The sequence below is a fragment of the Muntiacus reevesi genome, chromosome 6 (genome assembly GCF_963930625.1).
Source record: "Muntiacus reevesi chromosome 6, mMunRee1.1, whole genome shotgun sequence".
Classification (NCBI taxonomy): domain Eukaryota; kingdom Metazoa; phylum Chordata; class Mammalia; order Artiodactyla; family Cervidae; genus Muntiacus; species Muntiacus reevesi.
In genome coordinates this window covers 83130904-83154766 of record NC_089254.1, presented here as the reverse complement: position 1 = coordinate 83154766, position 23863 = coordinate 83130904, and the positions used below count along the sequence as shown (strand labels likewise).

General features: G+C 36.6%; 1 protein-coding gene and 1 long non-coding RNA gene across 6 annotated transcripts in view; both read left to right on the top strand.

Annotated features, from left to right (window-relative positions):
• LOC136171112 (uncharacterized) overlaps positions 1–23863 on the top strand; it is a 1397893-nt gene that overhangs the window by 1327119 nt on the left and 46911 nt on the right. The window lies entirely within an intron of this gene.
• The window catches only part of IQUB (IQ motif and ubiquitin domain containing), a 78938-nt gene that overhangs the window by 45350 nt on the left and 9725 nt on the right, over positions 1–23863 (top strand). For all 5 annotated transcript variants that reach the window (XM_065939125.1, XM_065939124.1, XM_065939121.1 and 2 more), the window contains 4 exons: positions 7942–8112; positions 12808–12984; positions 18646–18894; positions 20153–20338. In XM_065939125.1, the coding sequence (XP_065795197.1) occupies positions 7942–8112; positions 12808–12984; positions 18646–18894; positions 20153–20338 (783 nt within the window). The remainder of the gene's footprint in view (positions 1–7941; positions 8113–12807; positions 12985–18645; positions 18895–20152; positions 20339–23863) is intronic.

Sequence of the window (23863 nt, the reverse complement as noted above, 5' to 3'; positions counted from 1 at the left end):
TATTTCAGGTACCATAAGAAAATATGCAATGTAGATGCTATTGTTTCAAATGCTTAAATATCTTCACTCTAGAAACGATGAGTCCTACTGTATGGAAGCCATAATATTCACACTTCTCCTGAGTCACATTTTGAACTAAACATAATTCCTTTTAGCAAGTTGCTTTTTGTTGAATCTAACTTCATCACTGGGCACTGTGTTCTTTATGTATCTGATTGTTAACTGTCAGAGGGCAGCGTGAACCCAGGGCTCAAGAAGGAGCTGGAGGCCTTTGAGGTGCCAGTGGACTGGGAAGAGGGTGGCACTTACCTGCCTTGTTTAAGACTGAACTTTGTGCTGGATTTCCTGCTTGTGCTTTATCTGCTGCTTTGTTTCCTTTGGCTGTTTTAAATTCTTCTTGTAAATACTTATACAATGTTTATTCTTCATTATGCCTTTATACCCCTCACCCCACCCCCAACTTCCAACCTCATGTCTAGCAAAATCTCTAAACATGTTTTGAAGTATAGAGAATCCAGAGGGAGATCAAGTCCCAACATATAAAAGTGCTTCTGGAGTCAGTTGATGATGGTTACTTCTGTTGTCAAGTATAGCTAAGAAGTTCTTTCCGTTTCAGTTCAGTCGCTCAGTTGTTTCTGACTGCTTGCAGCCCCATGGACCACAGCACACCAGGCCTCCCTGTCCATCACCAACTCTCAGATTCTGCCCAAACCCATGTCCATGAGTCGGTGATGCCATCCAACCATCTCATCCTCTGTTGTCCCCTTCTCCTCCTGCCCTCAATCTTTCCCAGATTCAGGGTCTTTTCAAATGAGTCAGCTCTTCACATCAGGTGGCCAAAGTATTGGAGCCTCAGCTTCATCTGTCCTTCCAGTGAACAGCCAGGACTGATCTCCTTTAGGATAGACTGGTTGGATCTCCTTGCTGTTTCCAAGGGACTCTAAAGAGTCTTCTCCAACACCACAGTTCGAAAGCATCAGTTCTTCAGTGCTCAGCCTTCTTTATAGTCCAACTCTCACATCCATACGTGACTACTGGAAAAACCATAGTCTTGACTAGATGAACCTTTGTTGGTCAAGTAATGTCTCTGCTTTTTAATATGCTATCTAGGTTGGTCATAACTTTTCCTTCCAAGGACTAAATGTCTTTTAATTTTATGGCTGCAGTCACCATCTGCAGTGATTTTGGAGCCCAGAAAAATAAAGTCAGCCACTGTTTCCACTCTTTCCCCATCTATTTCCCATGAAGTGATGGGACCAGATGCCATGATCTTAGTTTTCTGAATGTTGAGCTTTAAGCCAACTTTTTCACTCTCCTCTTTCACTTTCAACAAGAGGCTCTTTAGTTCTTCTTTACTTTCTGCCACAAGGGTGGTGTCATCTGCATGTCTGAGGTTATTGATATTTCTCCCGGCAATCTTGATTCCAGCTTGTGCTTCTTCCAGCCCAGCGTTTCTCATGATGTACTCTGCATATAAGTTAAACAAGCAGGGTGATAATATACAGCTTTGACTCACTCCTTTTCCTATTTGGGACCAGTCTGTTGTTCCATGTCCGGTTCTAACTGTCGCTTTCTGACCTGCATACAGATTTCTCAAGAGGCAGGTCAGGTGGTCTGGTAGTCCCATCTCTTTCAGAATTTTCCACAGGTTATGGTGATCCACACAGTCAAAGGCTTTGGCATAGTCAATAAAGCAGAATTAGATGTTTTTTGGAACTCTCTTGCTTTTTCGATGATCCAGCGGATGTTGGCAATTTGATCTCTGGTTTCTCTGCCTTTTCTAAAACCAGCTTGAACATGGAAGTTTACGGTTCACATATTGCTGAAGTCTGGCTTGGAGAATTTTGAGCATTACTTTAATAGCATGTGAGATGAGTGCAATTGTGCGGTAGTTTAAGCATTCTTTGGGATTGCCTGTCTTTGGGATTGGAATGAAAACTGACCTTTTCCAGTCCTGTGGCCACTGCTGAGTTTTCCAAATTTGCTGACATATTGAATGCAGCACTTTCACAGTATCACCTTTCAGGGTTTGAAATAGCTCAACTGGAATTCTATCACCTCCACTAGCTTTGTTCCTAGTGATGCTTTCTAAGGCCCACTTGACTTCACATTCCAGGATGTCTGGCTCTAGGTGAGTGGTCACACCATCGTGATTATCTGGGTCGTGAAGATGTTTTTTGTACAGTTCTTCTGTGTATTCTTGCCACCTCTTCTTAATATCTTCTGCTTCTATTAGGTCCATACCATTTCTGTCCTTTATTGAGCCCATCTTTGCATGAAATATTCCCTTAGTATCTCTAAATTTCTTGAAGAGATCGCTAGTCTTTCCCATTCTGTCGTTTTCCTCTATCTCTTTGCATTGATCACTGAGGAAGGCTTTCTTATCTCTCCTTTATATTCTTTGGATCTCTGCATTCAAATGGGTATAGCTTTCCTTTTCTCCTTTGCTTTTCACTTCTCTTCTTTACACAGCTATTTGTAAGGCTTCCTCAGACAGCCATTTTGCTTTTTTGCATTTCTTTTTCTTGGGGATGGTCTTGATTCCTGTCTCCTGTACAATGTCATGAACCTCTGTCCATGGTTCATCAGGCACTCTATCAGATCTAGAAATTCTTTAAATTTCTCCCAAAAAGATGCGATGTGGACATTTTGTTCATGAGAATTCCTGTGAAGAAGATGTTATTTTGTTGTCGTTTGTTTTGTTTTCTTGTTTGGCAAGTATGTTGATTAGTTTAAGGGTAAAATCTGAGACCACAAATGATCCTGAGTATAGGAAGAATTGCCAGGTAATTGTGCCAGAAACATGGAGGTCCTTGAGTGTTACTGGAGAGAAGGAAGGGGAAGACACAATTAGCGGTCAGTGGGGCAGAGTGTGGCTCCTGTAATTTCATTAATTACAGCACTAAATAATAGAAGTGTTTAGTGCAAGAGTATTCTTTCTTTTTTTTGGTAAGAGGAAAAAGAACAAGAGAAATGACTAGGCCTTAGCATCCAGACTGATTCAGGGCAACACACAAAGGTGCAAGATCAGAAGATTGCAAAAAGAATGAAAATGTTGGCCACAAAAACTTGTGGAAATCACGAAAAAGGTTTTTTGTGCGTTGGAGGTTTTAGAATTGGGGTTCTGATCCTATGGTTACCCCAGCTGATAAACCCCTTAATCTCACCAATCTCTAGGCTAAGACTCAGAAGAAATGGATGTTTTAGCTGATATAAGAGAATTTTACCTCAGTTTTGACCAAAATGTTACATAGGGCAAGACGAATACAACCATGGGCTGGAACAACTACACTTGAAATCAGTCCTCATTCGATGAGATAACATAATTCATCCATTCTCTAAAAATATTAACTAAAGGTGGCTTTTGGCCTGCTTTTAACCTCTGTAGTAAACTGTGAAATCTTTTTTACTCTAACACAAAATTAATTTAAATTACCTTTTTGTGTATGGTGCTGTAATGAACAGCGTAGAAAACAGTTAAGGTAGATTTTATGGTCAGTCCTTTGTTATGAATTCCAATCAGTTCTCTTCCCTTTCCTGCCCGTCTGCCTCTTCCCCCACCCTACCCATGCCTGCCAGTGTCACTAGTAAGTATTCAGGAGGAGTCAGCACTGATTTCACAAAACTTGAAGTAACTTGTTCTACAGGTTTTTTTTTTTTTTCTTCTACAGGTTTTTTTGATTGCTAAGAAAAAAATAGCTTGAATTAATCCTCAAGGCTAGACCAGGTCATAGTGTTTTGAAATGTGAATACTAACAACCAGGGCCATGATGTGGATTTTAAGATCCACATTTCATGCCATAATATATGGATATATAAACAGAATATTTACTTTCCTATAATTTGGAAAAAACTTTGAAAAATGATATTTCATGGTTTGGTTTTAGTTTAATTTCAATGTGTCTAAGTATTATGTAGTATATTGAATTAATGTTTATATTTTATCGAGGACACAGAATTTCTCTTGAGTAATGAATAATTATTGTTTTGAATTAGCCCAATAAAAGCACTGAACTAATCAGTTATTAGGGGTTCTATACTAAGCCTATATTCTCCATAAAAGGGTTAATTTATTTAACCTTTTAAGATTTTTAAAGCATTATTTAAACAGTCTAATTTTATCCCATCAAACATTGACAGCCACAGGTTGTCAGATGTTAAAACCTCGCAAATTTTCAGAGGTGAAGAAATTCAGGTCAAGAAATTTTAAAGAAAAATCATCAACCAGTTTCTAATATATCTCGGGTGCTGCTTGCCGATACTGTGTAAAGAGACAATTTGAATTTGAATTTCTGCAAGAGGTTTTCCCTGGGGTCAAGGCCATTTATTTCTTTGCATCTCTTTGATTCACATACCGTGTCTCACAATCACAAGCTAAAGAACTGCAATCTGTGTTAACTGTGTCATTTAGTTTTGTTTTTCTCCTCACTCAGGTGGCCAGCAGCTAATGGGATGGAAAAATGCAACTAGCTCTTTCCTCTCTCTCAGCATCACCAGTACACAGGGGTGTCCTCTGTGGATGAACAAAACCCCTTGGCTGTGTAAAAGAAAAGCTGATACTACCCAGTAGCTCTGGGGGTTAGTGTTATTCTTAACGTGTGCCCTGAGGGACTAGAGATTAATTTAGGGGAAAGAAAAGACCTGCTCTCATAGTGCAGTCATTTCTTCTGTTTGGTGGAAGCTTGCTGCTCTCATAGTTTTTGTTATCTCCCCACCTTCCCGTCCTCAGAGTGTGTCTTCCTGCTGTTCTTCCGTTTCTCTCCTCCAGAATCTATGCTGTCTCATCTGTTGGCACCTAAATGGAATTTATTATGCTCTTGTTTTCTGAAGCAATTTAAGAACATGACAATTGTACATCTGTTATTAAAGCCACAGAATTCAAAGAAAAAAAATAGAAAAGAGAAGTAAGCAAAGTTGACATTTTCCTGCCTCAGAGTAATAAAAAAATTACCTAAAAGACTGAAATCAAAAAAGCGTAGACCTGAAGACCATGTTATCCGTGTTGACAGAAATATATCCAAGTATCAAAACAACTTTGCCAAACAGATTTTTAAAAAAAATATCTTTTCAGTGTTGACACTAGGGAACTCAAACTTCGAATCTAGGACTCTTTGATTGTATCACTCAGTTTACTTTTAATCTGGCTAATTCTTAGTTATTTTTCAGTTTTATCTTAAATATTATTTTCTTTTCACCAGTGAAGTGCTTCATATCAACTTGAAGTTACCTGTTTACCTGCGTCAGAAGTGTAATCAACTTTTATTTCAATTATTTTTAAATTTTTCTATGCCATTAGATTGGAGTTCATGAAATTGGAATTTATCTACTTGCTACCTAGTACATGGAATAATATACAATAAACACAGTAAATATTTCTTGAATGAATGAGTGAAAATTGTAGGCCCTGTGAAATACATAAAACTACATAAGAAATTTATTTCTTATAATCTGTAAGGAAAATAGAATTAGCAAACAAAATAATTATAAAACTATTTGGACCCAAATTGCCTTGCCCTGAGTTATTGAAATATAGATACTGCATATTCTGTGTGTGTGTTTGTGTGTTTGTTTTTAACAGATACAATAGAACTTTGGATAATAGTGATTTCTGTGGTTTCATACCACAGTAGTTAAGGATCTTTACAAAAAAGAGGATTTAAGTTAAAAACTGAAGGGTAGAAAGGATTTGATGTTGAATATTTTTGGAAAAATACAGGGTATTACTATATTGTAGTATCTTAGATGGGACCAAAAACTTGGAGGAAAGGTAGAATTAAATCAATACCACAGCTAAGAAGAAGCACAATAGAGCTGATGAACTAAGCATTTCATTAAAAGGTTATTGTACTTGGATTATTACAAATGAAATAGCTTATCAGCCTGCAGAGTTGAAGGTATTGTTCACATTACTGGAAGAAAAGAAAAGAAATTACATTTAATAGCATTTCCCTGAGGAAAACTCTACAGATTAAGGTTTTAGACTTTAGAAGATTGCTGTATGAAATGTATCCTAAGATTGCTTATTCCTTAGAAGTTTCAAAAAGAGCTTTGCAATAAATACTAGATTTCAATAACACTTTGAGATCTACCCCAAACAAGGGTATATCCATGAAAACAATGTATTTTTAAAATTTCTAAGTGATATTAATTAAATCATAAAATATTTTTATTGAGCTATTTCCCTCTTATAATCTTAATAAATCTTATTAATTTATCAGTCTGATAATTAACTTTACATTATTTAATATTAGATTTATGCTCTAAAAATAGAAATTAATCAGAGAGCTGCAACTTTTCATTTGCTAGATTAAAACTAGAACTGAGGATCTAAAGTTTCTAATGAAGATTCCTAGCTCTGCACAACATCCACTTTACCTTTGATCAGAAAATGATGCCATTACTTTGAAAACATATCAAATACATTTGTTGTTAAATAGTAGTTTGATAGCTTTCAATGTAATTGAGCTAATATGAAATGTTAAAAAAAAAAAAAAGGTAAATTGAGGCTGTAACTAAGAATTCCTCATACTGTTGTCATACTAAATAAATACAGGCTTGTATAGTTTCTCTATCTGGCTATTCTACATTCGTGATGATTTGTTCCAATATGTGGGCGTCTCTTTAAGCTTTAAACTGTATCAAATCTGAGACTGAAATGCTTGCAAGTATGGCATAAATTGAACTACAGGTCTCCCAAGCCTCAAATTATCAGTCTACAAAAAATACAGCATTGAATGGTTAGAAGTCCTGATCAACATAGTCACCTTTTTTGATAAATTATAATCAGGGAAAGAAACTTTATACCTTAAAGTAGAAGAGTCACTGAGTTTTCACTGTGCTCTTTCTAGGGCAACAAATCTTCTCTTAAAGTTTTGGTGGTCTTGGCAGGAGGGAACCAAAGCACTGGCAGAGTCGCTAAATATTCTGTTGGTGTCCTGAGTCAGCTGAGGACTCACTATTTCCTGTCTCTGAATTCTTAGAGTGGGACTCCCTGTATGGGCTTCAGGGCAAATTAACTCCATCTTTGACCGTCAGTTCAGGAGGTGGGCTAGGTTGAGACGCACCAAGCCAGATCTGGAAATAGAAAGTGAAAATCCTACCGATCATCAGGGAGGCAGGAGCCAAAGCACTGCTAACAAAGCTAAATACAGATGTTTTACTGAGGACATCTGCTTTGTAAAGAACTGTGAACTTGTTATGGATTTATTTTTATGGGAAACAGAACCATAACTGAGTTCCATTTCACTGTAGTTGTAGGTCTAACACTTTGAGGATTGTAACAATTGTTCCCCAAAGGTTGTTCTCAATTGTCAAGGCACATTCATCCAATTCAATATAATTGAACCAAGTAGATTATCTCTTTAGCATTCTAAATAGCATGTTTTTCCCAAGGGAAATCCATCAAGCTAACTATCATACTTTGTTGTTGTTTAGTCACTCAGTTGCATCCAACCCTTTTGCAACCCTATGGACTGTAGCCCACCAGGCTGCTCTGTCCATGGCATTTCCTAGGCATGAGTACTAGTGTGGGTTGCCATTTCCTCCCCCAGGGCATCTTCCGGACCCAGGGATCGGACCTGAGCCTCCTGCATCTCCTACATTAGCAGGCGGATCCTTTACCCCTGAGCCACCAGGGAAACCCAGCGATCATACTAGTTAGTACAAATTAGTAGCAAATTCTGAATCTTGAGAAAATATTTGCACTTCTGTAGACTGAAGCTCTCTGATATTTCTTGCCCTAAATTGCTTTATTTTCCCATGGTCTACAAATTCTTTAATTAATTTTCTAGTCAGAGCCGACTTAGTGACTGAACAACAAAGTTTTAGTGATATTTTTATTCCTAAATCACCCGATGATAAGGTTAACTTACAGTAGACGGAATAAAGTTATTTTTGAAACTTTAATTAACTAATAGTTATAAACATAATATTATTTTTAAGTGTTCAGCTCCAAAGACATGGAGAAGATTTGATGGCAAAATAATTGAGTTGGACACACAATTTACCATCAGAGCCAGAGAGCTACAGAACATCTATAACTGCATCATGCTGAAGAACGTCTCTCAAGATGAGAGGCTGGATGTGCTCTTAACGCTTAAACATACAGTAAAGGTACAGTAACTGTCTCTTAGTTTTTGGGTGTCACATCATCAGTAAAAATATTGAATACTAAAATAAATGTTTTCTATTAAGTAATTATAAAGATAATAAATTATTAATCTTATTTTGTCAACAATATATCATTTGGGTACAATTTGGGGAGGATATGGTTTAGGCATCAGTACTTATCTAAAAGTTCTCAAACTATATGATACAGTGACTAGCCTAAATGTCTAGTCTCTAAAAGATACATATAAATGTCTCTTTTTGAAATGAATGCAGATATATATATATATATAACATGAGATTAATGCTCAATAAAACAGCAATTATTGTCTATATATTCTGACACTTGTGATGAAAATTTTATTTTTATTCATTTTAAAGCAGCATTTGTATAAGTATTTTTATTTCTTTTTCCTTATCAGTTATTGATTTAAGGCACATTAAGTAGTTGAGTAAATGGTTCTGATTGGAAGGTCAGTCTCCATAGTTCTTTCACATTACTGCCCATCTTGAAAGCAAAGGCATGAGCTCAATTAGGTTATTGGCTGCCTTTACAGAGATGTGTGTCTTGTAACTATGCCTTTGAAGTTAGAGATAGTTAGGAGGAGAAGGAGAAGCAGTAGGTTCAGAGGTAGGAAGTAAACATGATATCTCTAGAGGTCAATAAAATGACCAGATTGGAAAAAGGAGAGTTAAGGTAGGGAGTACAGTAGAAATCTTCTTACCTGATGTAATTAGGACCATTAGCTGGTTAATTAAAAGAGTCAGAGGAAGGACTCATAAAAGATAAGTTGTGCATATCTTAATACATTTAACCTAACATAACCACATACACATTTACTAAATGATATTTGATGGAGGATCAAGACCTTTAAGCATAACTCAAATTCTGATCCTATTTATTGTGGCTGTACAACCTTAGATAAGTTATTGAGTATTTCTGAAACTATTGTTATCTGTAAAGTTAGTTGCTTTGAGGATATAAATATATACCTGTGTATATACTTATACATACATCTGTATATACAATAGAAATAAAATGTATAATTTGTATGTCTCAATGTTTACAAATAGGGAGCCCTCAATAAATAAGAAGTATTATTTTGATGACAGTTGCTCATACAGACCAGTGAATCTTGAACTTGAATATACATTAGAATCATCTGGACAGCTTGAAAGAGATAAAGAATTATATAGAGAAATGGGGAGAGAGAATATGAGAATAAATTAATAGGAATGATATCTAGACCCCATTTCAGAACAGGTCAGTTGGATCCTCAAGTGTGATAGCAATGCTAAGATTTTTTAAAATCATTCCAGGTCCTTGCAATGCGCTCTCAAAGACCATCGATGCAGATCCTTTTATTAGCCATACCAAGTATGCATTAAAAGAAAAGAGCATTATTTTATAATGACTGACTTTACCTTCTCATTCCTTCATTCAAACTATGTTTCTTGTAGTCCCTCTTGGGAAGTTGGAGCAACTTGATTCTATTTTATTACTTTTAAATACTTCTACTTTAATCACTTAACTCTTATGTGGCCTTTCTTATTCAATCATTTCAATTATTTTATTTAAAATGATTGTGAACTATATAAATATATAGAAATAAATGTATCAAGTATATATCTTCAAACGTAAAACTACCAACCGTGTTGCCACCCTCCTGGGCCCAAAACAGGACTTTGTCAGCATCCCCCTTTCTCTTCATATTTTCAATTTACCTTCTCATCCTCTAAAAGTAATTACCATGCTTTCTTTTTCTTTTTTTAAAAAAATATTGTTTATTTATTTACTTCTAATTGCTCTGGATCTTTGTTGCTGCATGCAGGCTTTCTCTAGTTGCAACAAGCAGGGGATACTCTCTAGTTGAGGTGTGAGGCTTCCATTACAGTGACTTCTTTTGTTGAGGAACACAGGCTCTAAGTACATGGGCGTACTTGCTCTGCGATTTGTGGAATCTGTCTGGACCAAGGATCAAGACAGTGTCCCCTGCACTGGCAGGCAGATTCTCAACCACTGGACCACCAGAGAAATCCCATACTTACTTTCACGGTAGTCGTTTCCTTGATTTTTGTTCATAGTTACCAAACAATAGAATGGGAAAGACTAGAGATCTCTTCAAGAAAATTAGAGATACTAAGGGAACATTTCATGGAAAGATGGGCTCAATAAAGGACAGAAATGTATGGGCCTAATAGAAGCAGAAGATATTAAGAAGAGGTGGCAAGAATACACAGAAGAATTGTACAAAAAACATCTTCATGACCCAGATAATCACGATGGTGTGATCACTCACCTAGAGCCAGACATCCTGGAATGTGAAGTCAAGTGGGCCTTAGAAAGCATCACTAGGAACAAAGCTAGTGGAGGTGATAGAATTCCAGGTGAGCTGTTTCAAATCCTGAAAGATGATTCTGTGAAAGTGCTGCACTCAATATGTCAGCAAATTTGGAAAACTCAGCAGTGGCCACAGGAGTGGAAAAGGTCAGTTTTCATTCCAATCCCAAAGACAGGCAATGCCAAAGAATGCTCAAACTACTGCACAAATGCACTCATCTCCCACGCTAGTAAAGTGATGCTCAAAATTCTCCAAGCCAGGCTTCAGCAATATGTGAACTGTGAACTTCCAGATGTTCAAGCTGGTTTTAGAAAAGGAAGAACCAGAGATCAAGTTGCTAACATCTCCTGGATCATCGAAAAAAGCAAGAGAGTTCGAGAAAAACATCTAATTCTGCTTTATTGACTATGCCAAAGCCTTTGACTGTGTGGATCACCATAACCTGTGGAAAATTCTGAAAGAGATGGGAATACCAGACCACCTGACCTGCCTCTTGAGAAATCTGTATGCAGGTCAGGAAGCAACAGTTAGAACCGGACATGGAACAACAGACTGGTCCCAAATAGGAAAAGGAGTGCGTCAAAGCTGTATATTATCACCCTGCTTGTTTAACTTATATGCAGAGTACATCATGAGAAACGCTGGGCTGGAAGTAGCGCAAGCTGGGAACAAAATTGACGGGAGAAATATCAATAACCTCTGATATGCAGATGACACCACCCTTGTGGCAGAAAGTGAAGAAGAACTAAAGAGCCTCTTGATGAAAGTGAAAGAGGAGAGTGAAAAAGTTGGTTTAAAGCTCAACATTCAGAAAACTAAGTTCATGGCATCTGGTCCCATCACTTCATGGGAAATAGATGGGGAAAGAGTGGAAACAGTGGCTGACTTTATTTTTCTGGGCTCCAAAATCACTGCAGATGGTGATTGCAGTCATGAAATTAAGACGCTTACTCCGTGGAAGGAAAGTTATGACCAACCTAGACACGATATTAAGAGGCAGAGATATTACTTTGTCAACAGAGGTCCATCCAATCAAGGCTATGGTTTTTCCAGTGGTCATGTATTGGTGTGAGAGTTGGACTGTAAAGATAGCTGAGTACCGGACAAATGATGCTTTTGATCTGTGGTGTTGGAAAAGACTCTTGAGAGTCCCTTGGACTGCAAGGAGATCCAACCAGCCCATCCTAAAGGAGGTCAGTCCTGAGTGCCCACTGGAAGGACTGATGTTGAAGATGAAACTCCAGTACTTTGGCCACCTGATGCGAAGAACTGACTCATTTGAAAAGACCCTGATGCTGGGAAAGATTGAGGGCAGGAGGAGAAGGGAATGACAGAGGATGAGATGGTTGGATGCCATTACCAACTCAATGGACATGGGTTTGGGTAAACTCCAGGAAGTGGTGATGGACAGGGAGGCTTGGCATGCTGCGGTTCATGGGGTTGCAATGAGTTGGACGCGGCTGAGCGACTGAACTGAATTGATACATCTCTAAGTAATATACTGTCGTGTTGCTTATTTTTGAATTTTATTTAAATGGAATGAGACAGTAAGTATTATTTTGTGCCTTGTTTCATTTGCTAAACATTAATTTGTAAGATTTAAATTTGTTATTGTATATAACTCTAGTTAATTCATTTCTGTATAGATAATACTTTATTGTATAAACCAAAAGTGTTAATTGCTCACAGTCACTCAGTTGTGTCTGACTCTTTGTGAACCCACCAGGCTTCTCTGTTCATGGAATTCTCCAAGAAAAGTGGAATGGGTAGCCATTCCCTTCTCCATGGGATCTTCCTGACCCAGGGGTTGAACCTATATTGTAGGTGGATTCTTTACCATCTGAGCCACCTACTTTTTCACTTATTTATGTAATCAATGTGTTTATGGATATTTGGTTATTTCTGATTTTGAACTGGTTTGAACAATGACTCCGTGCACATTTCTTTAAAGCACTTGAGTAGAATTGCTGGGTTGTAGATTATGGATATCTTAAATTCTTCTAGATAATGTCAGCTTCTTTTCCAAATTAGTGGTATCCACCTATACTTATTGGATTTCCTGGTGGTTTAGCTGATAAAGAATCCACCTGCAATGCGAGAGACCTGGGTTCAGTCCCTGGGTTGGGAAGATCCCCTGAAGGGAACAGCTACCCACTCTGGTATTCTGGCCTGGAGATCCATGGACTATATATGGGGTTGCAATGAGTTGGACGTGATTGAGCGACTTTCACTTTCACTTTCATCTCTACTTATATTAGAGTACTTTTGGAATCTAGTTTTAGCTTGTTTGGTGATAACTTTAAAAACTAACTTGATGATATTTAGTATTCTACACAACATATGTGTGTATTTTACACAGGAACATGAATGTAAGCTGACTCAGGAAATCCTGGAATTGATTGACAGGGAGGTTGATCTTATGATGAGAGGAGTCAGACATCAGAATCTGGAAGGACTCAGAAAAAGGATCGCAACCCTCTTTTTTCATTACATAAAAACACCTCTGTTTAATCCAGAAGTTGCAAGACACCTTAAGGTACTCTACCTTTTTTCCCCCCTGTATTCCTTTATTAGATTTCTATACTATAGTAAAATGAGGTATATTCAAATTTTGCTTTAGTACTTTACTAGGGGTCCATGTGGAAGATCATCTTATTGATTATATTTTCTTTGAATGATATTTTTTATGTTGATAAATGAAGCATTTAACGTTTTCTGTTTGTATTTCCAACCTTGAATTCTCTCCTCCTCTCTGGATCAAGTGTCCAGCTGAATACTGTACTATATTGAATACCTCACAATCTCTCACACTTTCAAGCTTTTGCACATTCTGTTGCTTCCTTCAAGAATGTTGTCCCTGACTTTGGCTAGCCAGCTTCTCTTTATTTTTACGGCTCAGTTCACATGTACTCTTCTTCATTAGGCCTCAGAGAGAGTTAAACTCTTCATTTCTGAGATTCTACACTCACCTTTGTGTCCCTTTATAATACCTACCACATAGTTATAATTATTACTGAATTGATTCACATAGATATCCTGCAAGAACTTCAAATGTAATATGTATTTGAATTAAATTGCTTTTTCCGACTCCAATATGCTTAGCCTTCTTTGGAGATTTTTCTTTCTAAAAACTTTGCCTTCTTATATTGCAAGACTATATGAAACACCTTTAGTAAATTTTTTGAGGGGCTTATTAAAGAGTTTGAAATATTAATAGTGTTGTTCCAATGATTATTTTTAGAGTAATAATCTCTAATAATTTAAGAAGCTGACCAAACATCTATTTTGCTTAACATAAGCAAAAATCTCAGTAGAAACTTTCAGAAAAAGTAAAATTGTTTAATTTTTATATTCTTTCTTTTAATGAATTTTTGAAACTTAATTAGATTGCAGGAGAACTTTAAAATATAACAAAAGTTCAAGAGAAAAGTTGACCATCAAATTATTTATCATTGTTCTATTTTTCTAAGCTACCTTTTAGTCTTCTATGGACTTACACAATTTTCATATGCTTGCGGTAGTATAATAAAATTCAATGTTCTATCCATTCACATAACATTATACTATTTTATTCACTTTTTAAATTTACCTTTGGTAAAATCCAATGTTTTTGATAAGTTTTGACAAATGCAGTGTTGTGTAATCAACAGCCAATAGCACAATCAAGATAAAATAGTCTTTTCACCTCCCTGAAATTCCCTCATTCTGCTACTTTCAGTCCTTCCCCTGGATGCCTAACCCTTGACAAACATTCAGCATTTTATTTCTGTAGTTATACCTAACCCTGTCCTATAAATGGAATCATATGATATGTACAAGTATACCATGTTTTATTGCACTTCACTTTATTGAACTTTGCAGATGCTGTTTTTCTTTCTTTCTTTTTTTAAAACAAATTGAAGATTGTGACAACCCTTCATTGAGCAAATCTATTGGCACAATTTTTCCAACAGCTTTTGCTCACTTTGTGTCTCTGAGTCACATTTTGGTAATTCTTAGAATGTTTCAGACTTTCTCATGTTTACCATGTTTGTTACAGTGATTTGTGGTCATTGATCTTTGATCTTGCTATTATAACTGTTTTGGGACTTCATAAACCTTGCCCATATAAGACAGCAAATTTAATTGATGTGTGTATTCTGACTGCTCTACCAACTGGTGGTGCTTCCTTCTCTCTTCCTCTCCTCAGACAATCCCTATTCCTTGAGACACAACGTTATTGAAATTAGGCAAGTTAATAACCTTACAATAGCCTCTAAGGGTTTAAGTGAAAAGAAGAGTTGCACACCTCTCCCTTTAAATCAAAAGCTGGAAATGATTAAACTTAATGAGAATAGGCCAAAAGCTAAGCCTCTTGCACCAGTTAGCCAACTTGTGAATGCAAAGGACAAGTTCTTGCAGGAAATTAAAAGTGCTACTCCAGTGAACACATGAGTGATAAGAAATTGAAACAGCCCTGTTGCTGGTATGGAGAGAGTTTGAGTGGTCTGGATAGAAGATCAGACATACCATAACATTTCCATAAGCCAAAGCTTGGTCCAGAGCAAGGCCCCAATGCTCTTCATTTTCTTGAAGTCTGAGAGAGGTAAGAAAGCTGCAGAAGAAAAGTCTGAAGCTCACAGCGGTTGGTTCATGAGATTTAGGGAAAGAAGCTCTCCATAACATACACCTACAAGTGCAAATGCTGATATAGAAGCAACAAGTTATCCAGAAGATCTTGTCAAGATAGTTAATGAAGATGGCTACACTACACAATAGATTTTTAGTATAGATGAGATGGCCTTATACTGGAAGAAGATGACAGCTAGGACTTTCATAGCTAGAGAGAAGTCAAATTCCTAGCTTCAAAGCCTTAAAGGACAGACTGGCTCTCTTGTTAGGGGCTAATGCAGCTGGTGAGTTTAAGTTTAAGCCAGTGCTCATTTACTATTCTGAAAATACTAGGGCCCTTAAGATTTATTACCAAGCTATTCTGCCTGTGCTCTGTAAATGGAACAACAGAGTTTATATAACAGCACATCTTTTTCCAACCATGATTTAGTTAATGTTAATATTTTAAGCACACTGTTGAGACCTACTGCTCCAAAAAAAAAAAAAAAAAAATTCCTTTCAAAAGAAAAAGAGAAAAGCAACTAGTAGTATACAAGGAAACTCTTAAGACTATCAGCTGACTTCTCAACAGAAACTTTGCAGGCCAGAAAGGATTGTCATGATGTATTCAAAATGAAAAAAGGGGGGAAAAAAAACTACCATCAAGAATACTCTACCTGGCAAGGCTATCATTCAGATTTGAAAGGGAGATAGAGTTTTACTAACAACCAAAACTTAAATAATTCAGCATCACTAAACCACCTGTACAAGAAGTTTTAAAGGATTACTCTAAGCAGAAAAGACTACAGCTAGAAATAAGAAAATTATGAAAGCAAAGATCTTATTAGTAAAGGCAAACATGCAGTAGATCAACCTCTTAGACAACTAGTAGGAAGGTTAAAAGACAAAAGTAGTAAAATCATTTATCCACAATAAGTAATAAAGGGATACAAAAAACAAAAGATATAAAATATAATGTCATAAATATTAAAAATGGCAGTGGTGGCTGGGGGAATAAAAATATAGGGATATTAGAACATGTTTGAACTCAAGGGAACATCAACTTAAAAATGATATATGTTGTTGTATATTAACCTCATGGTAACCACAAGCCAAAAACCTGTAATAGATATACACACAAAAGAGAAAATCCAACCACAACACTAAAGAAAGTCATCTAATCATAAGAGGAAGAGAACAAAAGAAGAAAGGAGCAACAGAAACAATAATAAAAAACTATAAACCAACCAGAAAACAATAAACAAAATGGTTATAAGTACATCCCTATCAATAATTTGTTTAAATGTAAATGGACTAAATGCTCCAAATAGAAGACATAGAATGACCGAATGGATAAAAAAATACAAGAGCCATGTATGGTTCACTGAATAAATCAAACAGAAAATTAAAAAAATACCTGGTGACAAATAAAAACAAAAAGACGATGATCCAAAATTAATGAGATGCAGTAAAAGTAGTTCTAAGAAGAACGTTGATAGTGATACAAACCTACTTCAGGAAATAAGAAAAATTGCAGAATAAGCCACTTAGCATTACACCTATGCAAACTAGAAAAGGAAGAACAAACAAAACACAAAATTAGTAGAAGGAAAGAAATAATACAAATCAGAACAGAAATAAATAAAATAGAGATTAATATCAATAAATCTAAGAGCTGGTTCTTTGAAAAGATAAACAACATTGATTAACCTTTAGACAGACTCATCAAGAAAAATTGAGGTACCAAGTCAATAAAATCAGAAATAAAAAAGGAAATAAAGTTACAACCAACACTACAGAAAAAGAGAAGATTATAAGAGATTATTGTGAACAGTTTATACACCAATAAAATGGACAAACTAGAAGAGATAGATAAAATCTTACAAATATATAGTCTCCCAAGAATGAATCTGGAAGAAATAAAAATAGTGAACAGACCAATTACCAGTAATGAAATTGGATCAGTAATCAAAAATTCCCAATAAACAAAAGCTCATGACCAGACTGCTTCACAGGAAATGGTGCTAAACATTTAAAGAATTAACATTTATCCTTCCCAAACTACTCCAAAAAGCTGAAGGGGAAAAAATATTTCCAAACTCACTCTTTGAGGCCAGCATCACCATGATACTGAAACCAGGCAAAGACATCACAGAAAGTTACACAAATATCACTGATGAACATGCATGCATAAGTCCTTAACCAAAGGCTAGCAAACTGAATTCAACAACACACTAAAGGGATCATGCACCGTGATAAAGAGAGATATCTCTAGGATGCAAGAATGTTTTAATGCTGCAAATCAGTATCATATACCACATTAACAAATAGAATGAAAATTATATGATCATTTCAGTAGATGCAGAAAAAGTTTTGACAGTCTTCAATGTTTATTCATGATTAAAATTTCTCAACAAAGTGGGTATAGAGGGAACACACCTCAACATAATAAAGGCCACATATGACAAACCTACAGCCAACATCATGCTCAATAGTAGAAAGCTGAAAGCATTTCCTCTATCATCAGGAACAAGAAAAGGATGCCCACTCTTGCCACTTTTATTCAACATGGTATTGGCAGTTCTCACCAAATCATTTTGTCAAATCATTGTGTAGAACATCTGAAACTAACATAATATTGTACATCAACTATATATTTCAATACTTAAAAAATCTAATAAATGTAAGACCTTCCACCAGAAAAAAGAAGACTCAGATAGCATCTTTGAGTAAAAGTACTTTTAATTAGTGTATCAGATGAGGTAATATCCAAAACAACTTGTACAACTCAATAGCAAAATAATTTTAATCTAATTTAAAAATGGGCAAAGGACCTGAACAAACATTTTCCTGAAAAAGAGATACAAATAGTTAACATGTATATGAAAAATTGTCACTCATTATCACTAATCATCAGAGAAATGCAAATCAAAACCACAATGAAATATCACCCCCTCAATATTAAAATGTCTATTATTAAAATAACAGAAGATAATAAGTATTGGCAAGGATGTGGAAAAAAGGGAATCCTTGTGTACTGTTAGTGGAAATGTAAATTGGTACCGCCATTATGGAGGTTCCTCAAAAAATTAGAAATAGAACTACTATATAATGCAGAGTTTCAAAGTTTGAACACTGATGAATGAACCAACCTAAATTTAGTGTGACGTTGGAATGAGATGAGAACACTTGTTTTAATGGGCTTTTATTTATATATGAATTTATATACTGCTTGTAAGAAAAATTAATACAGGATAACACCAAAAATCTAAATTCTTCTTAAAAATAAGTGTCAAAGGACTTTTTTCCCCTTGTTTTTGGAAGGTTTTCTTACTATTGCAACTCAAAGCCTCTACCTACTCATTTTTTTCAGCCAGTTAATTTTCTAGGTGATTTTACCACATGTATCTAAAAGTTGAGCAATAGATTTTTAACATTTTGACAGAGTGAATGAATATGACTTGAAATTTAAATTTTGCATAGAGTAGAAGTTAGGGAAAAATATAACTTCAAAATTAACCAAATATTTATCTTATTCTAAGATAAGTTAGCCCTTAACGTTTGGCCTGGCTATTAAACTTTTCTTTCTTTCTTTTTAATTGTTTAGGTCCCTCAGGACCCATTGAAGTTCTATAAGAAAATCTACTTTTGCCACAGTTGCCAGCTCTATTTACCTTCTGCAGAGTTTCCTATATCATCCACCTCACACCGCATTTACCAATGCCGTCAGTGCATTAACCTTGACAATGAGAGTCGAAAACGAGAATCATATTTAAAGTACAAATGTTTACTTCAACGGCTCTACTGTTCAGAAGCTGATTATGAAGATGGTTCTGAAATTGCTTTTCTGATACAGGTATGATGAGTAAATGTTGCCAATCACGGATGAAACCTGTTCATTGATTTTACAGAAAAGATTTCTGCTTTCCCATCCAAGCCTTTTAAAATAATGGTTCTTCTTCCTGCATTTATTCTTTCTGAGGCTTGCCCCCTGGCAGTCCTAAGTTTATATATGCAGTCCTCTTGATAAAAAGTCATTTCAAGAGCTGTAGCTAATATGGTTTAAATTTTTGAAAAGTTTATAAGCAGTTATTTCATTTACCCCCTTTCCCTCTTTTTTTTCACTAAAACAATGAAGTTTTTAATAGCACTAAATGAATTGCTTATTCTTTTTCACATCTTAATTTCCTAATTTCTAAAATGGGAATAAAATGATCTGCAAGTAACCCTGAAGATAAGCTGAAAGTTACTAATGAATTTTAGAAAGTACTTAATACCATATAAATGTAAGGTAAAATTAGCATGTTGGAAGAAATACACACTGCTTTCTCTGGATGCAGTCAGGACTGTGAGACTGGTAACACAGTTTGGACAGAGTGAGCAGAGATTGGGCTTCTCTGGTAGCTCAGCTGGTAAAGAATCCACCTGTATTGCAGGAGACCCCGGTTTGATTCCTGGGTCAGGAAGATCCCCTGGAGAAAGGATGGGCTACCCACTCCAGTATTCTTGGGCTTCCCTGGTGACTCTGCTGGTAAAGAATCCGCCTGCAATGCGGGAGGCCTGGGTTCGATCCCTGGGTTGGGAGGATCCCCTGGAGGAGGGCATGGCAACCACTCCAGTATTCTTGCCTGGAGAATCCCTATGGACAGAGGAGCCTAGTGGGCTACAGTCCATGGGTCACAAAGAGTCAGACAACTGAGCAGCCAAGCACAGTGCACACATGTGGGCTCTGAGAGGCTTCCCTGTTGCCTCTGCTGGTAAAGACTCTGCCTACGGTGCAGAAGATCTCCTGCAACGCAGCAGACCCGGGTTTGATCCCTGGATCAGGAAGATCCCCCGGAAATGGTGACCCACTCCAGTACTGTTGCCTGAAAATTTCCATGGACAGAGGAGCCTGGCGGGCTAAGTCCGTGGGGTCCCAAGAGTCAGAGATAACTTTGTGACTAAACCACCCTCACCATGTGCACTGAAAACCTCATGAATGATGGTTCCCTTTAAAAGATACACTCAATTTGTTTTCTCAAGGGATGTAATAATCTTACAGAAATTTTGTGTTTAGAATAAAATTTTATGTTTAGAATATTTTTATTTTAAAAATATATTTTGACATGCAGCTACAAGATATTCAGTACCTGACAGAGAATATCTGGGCATCCCAGTCTGTGCTCAGTGCTTGGAAGGATCTCAATGATCTGGTCATGGTCAGATGGGATAAGTCTGTGGAATGGTCTCCCTGGAACTGCATTCTTCTTACCAAAGATGAAGGTGCTATTCATCTCAAGCTAAAGAGTATTGAACAGGTAAGAAAGTCAATCTGTGACCTTAGTATGATCACTGGAATTATTAGAAGTAACTTGACTGCCTTTTAGGGTTTCCCTGATAGCTCAGCTGGTAAAGAATCCACCCACAATGCGGGAGGTCTGGGTTTGATCCCTGGGATGGGAAGATCCCCTGGAGAATGGAAAGGTTACTCACTCCAGTATTCTGGTCTGGAGAATTTCATAGACTATATAGTCCATGGGGTTGCAAAGGGTTGGACATGACTGAGCAACTTTCACTTTCACTTGACTGCCTTTTACTACATTCCATGCATAATCTGAATAGTTCCATTGGATTAAGCAACAGAGAACCCATGGATAACAGTAACAAATACCTGGATGGTATGTATGGCAGAGATTGAAATTTAAAGGAGGTTAAGGCACATAAGAGATAAAGATAAGACATCTGGAAGTCTTCCAAGTACCTAACATGAAACCACTACCTCCTAATAATAGCAAGTTCAAGGACATTAGTACCACAGTAAATTTCACAAGAGATAGGGATATTGTTTAGTTTTTGTGTGTCTATGTCTTTAATACTTACAACAGTGTCACAGAGTAGCTAATTAATATGTATTTGTTGAATGAATAAATGAATACTATCACCAGATAGGTATTATGGAACCTAGAGTCTGTCCCTTGGTTATTCACAGGTCTGCCTAAAAGCACACTAACTTCTCAAATAAATTCGGTTCATAATTTTGTGTCCTAAATGGCAATCCTACCGATGGGATGTAGGCTTAATTTTTCATTTGCTTCCAACTAGCTAGGAGTGGGGAAAGTGCTATAAAAATTAAACACCATTTAATTTCAGTAACTTACAAGATGCAATCTGTAAAACATTTTGATGAACAGAATTGAGGGGTCCCTGATGAGTTCTCAGAAAACTCTGTTTGCATGAAGTAAACCTATAATCCCAACAGCTGATACTGAATCTCTGCTTCCCACTGATTAAATTGCTGTACTTATTCGATGCAAGATGTCAGCTAAGGGAAAATAAAGAAATGACTTCAAACATAATAGTGCTCTTCCCTGTATGTGTTTTTATTGGGGAGGGGTAAGGTGTAAAGAGGAGGAAGTAATTAAATTGTTCGCTTTTTTGAATAATTTTCCAGTAGATGCCAGGATAAGAAAAATTTCACCCTAGGGACTGGAGGAAAGGGTAACAAACTAAAGCCATGTTAAATATTATATTTAGTGAACTAAGCTGCCCCATAAATATTTAATCACTGGAAGCCTAGCCAATACTAGCAGAATCATTTCATATAGGAGCCATAGTGGAATTGAAGTTCATTCCCAAAGGTGATATTCCACTGCTGCTTCAATTAATACACAAACTCCCTTTGTGTATTTAATCAAGTTACTGCAGTATCAAATTAAATGTTTTATTCACATGCATTTCTAATTTCAGGATCTTATTGAATTTCTGTAAATAGAGCTCCATTTACACTAAGTAAGCCTAGTGTAAATAAAGAAATGACTTCAAACATAATTGTTATTTCAGACAAACTAAAATAAATTGCTGTTTTATGGTTTTGGGCTGGTGTAATCTTTTAAGTATTAATATTCATCCTAGTTAAAGAACAGTTTATGTCTTGTGGCAAAGTAAAGCATTTCCAGAATTTCCGAAATACACAGAGCTATTTACTATCAAAGGGCTTCCCAGGAGGCACTAGTGGCAAAGAACCCGCCTGCCAGCCCAGGAGACATAGGAGAGGCAGGTTTAATCCCTGGGTTGGGAAAATCTTCCGCAGGAGGACATGGCAACCCACCCCAGTATTCCTGCCTGGAGAATCCCATGGACAGAGCCTGGTGAGCTACAGTCCATAGGGTCGCAAAGAGTCGGACAGTACTGAAGCGACTTAACACACATTTGCTATCTCATTGAGAAAAAAAAACACTTAAAAGTTAAAATAATCTTGACTCCTATAGTCATGACATAAAGTGTAGGGAAAGCATGGAGAAAGGTTTCTGTTCTCTGAACTGTGTATGAGGCAGGTCAGTTTCTCACAGTGTGTACATTGGCCAAAGTAGGAAAATGGTGGATTTAAAGTCAGGAGACCTGACCCAGTATTTCTCCATCTGTCACTGAGGATCCACAAGACATTAGGACCTGCCTTCTTTGCTTTGAAAATTTTATAAAAGTTAGCTTAAAACATGGAACTGGCTTAGAGGATTAGAGTGCTATGCTTAGTTGCTCAGTCGGGTCTGACTCTCTGTGAACCCACGGACTGTAGCCTGCCAGGTTCCTCTATCCATGGGATTCTCCAGGCAAGAATGCTGGAGTGGATTGCCATTTCCTCCTCCAGGGGATTTTCCTAACCCAGGGATCAAACCCAGGTCTTCCTCATTTCAGGTGGTCTCTTTACTGTCTAATCCACCAGGCAAGTCACAGAGGGTAAGAGTAGCCTTAGCTTTGAATTCTGATTCTATCACTTATGAGTTGCAAGAAGTTGGGCAAGTTTGTTACTGTCTCAATACCCCAGTTTTCTCATATATAATGTGGGGATAATGAATATTGGATATTTTTCCATATTATATTATTCTTTAAGAGTTACTTATTGTTCCTTTTATTGTATATAACATAACGTGGTATTCTCATCTTTAATGATTGATTGGGCTTTGTTTATGCACTTTGAAAATCTATAAGATTCTCTACATGTATTGTTTAATGTTGTATTAATATTAACAGAAATGTGTCAGTATTCCTTAAACGAAATATGGGCTAAGAAGTGTTGGGAGGAGGTTAGATGAGGGTTGTTTTTTTTTTTTTTTTTAACCACACTGTGCATCATGTGAGATCTTAGTTTCCTGACCAGGGATTGAACCCATGCCCCCTGCAATGGGAGCATGGAGTGATAACCATTGAAATGCCAGTGAACTCCCTCAGTGAATTTGTCTGTAGAGAAGAATTTTTTTTTATTAAAATATAGTTGATTTATAAAATATAGGTAGTTTCAAGTGTAAAACATGTTTCAATATTTTTATAGATTATATTCTATTTAAAGTCATTATGAAACAATGGCTATATTTACCTATGCTGTACGATATATTCTTGTTGCTTTTCTATGTACACACAGTAGTTTGTGTCTCTTAATCCTCTCTTGCCTCCACACCTTCCTTTTTCCCACTGGTAGTCACTCGCTTGTTCTCTGTATCTATGACTTGTTTCTGTTTTGTTTTGTTGTGTATATTTGCTTTATTTTTTAGATTGCACAGGTAAGTGATAACATAAAGTATTTGTCTTTCTCTTTCTGACTTATTTCCCTAAAGCATAATACTTTCTAGGTCCATCTGTGTTGCTAATGGCAGCTTTTCTTTCTTTTTAAATTGAGTATTATTCCATTGTGTATATATGTATACATACCCTAGAGAGGAAACCTTAAAATGAGCCCAGGATACTTTCTGCTTTCTGTAAGAATGCCATGTCCTCTGGTTCCTTTTCTCCAGGGCTTTCTTTACCTTAACTTGACACTGTGGAAGCATCTTTAGTAAGGAGATAGCTGA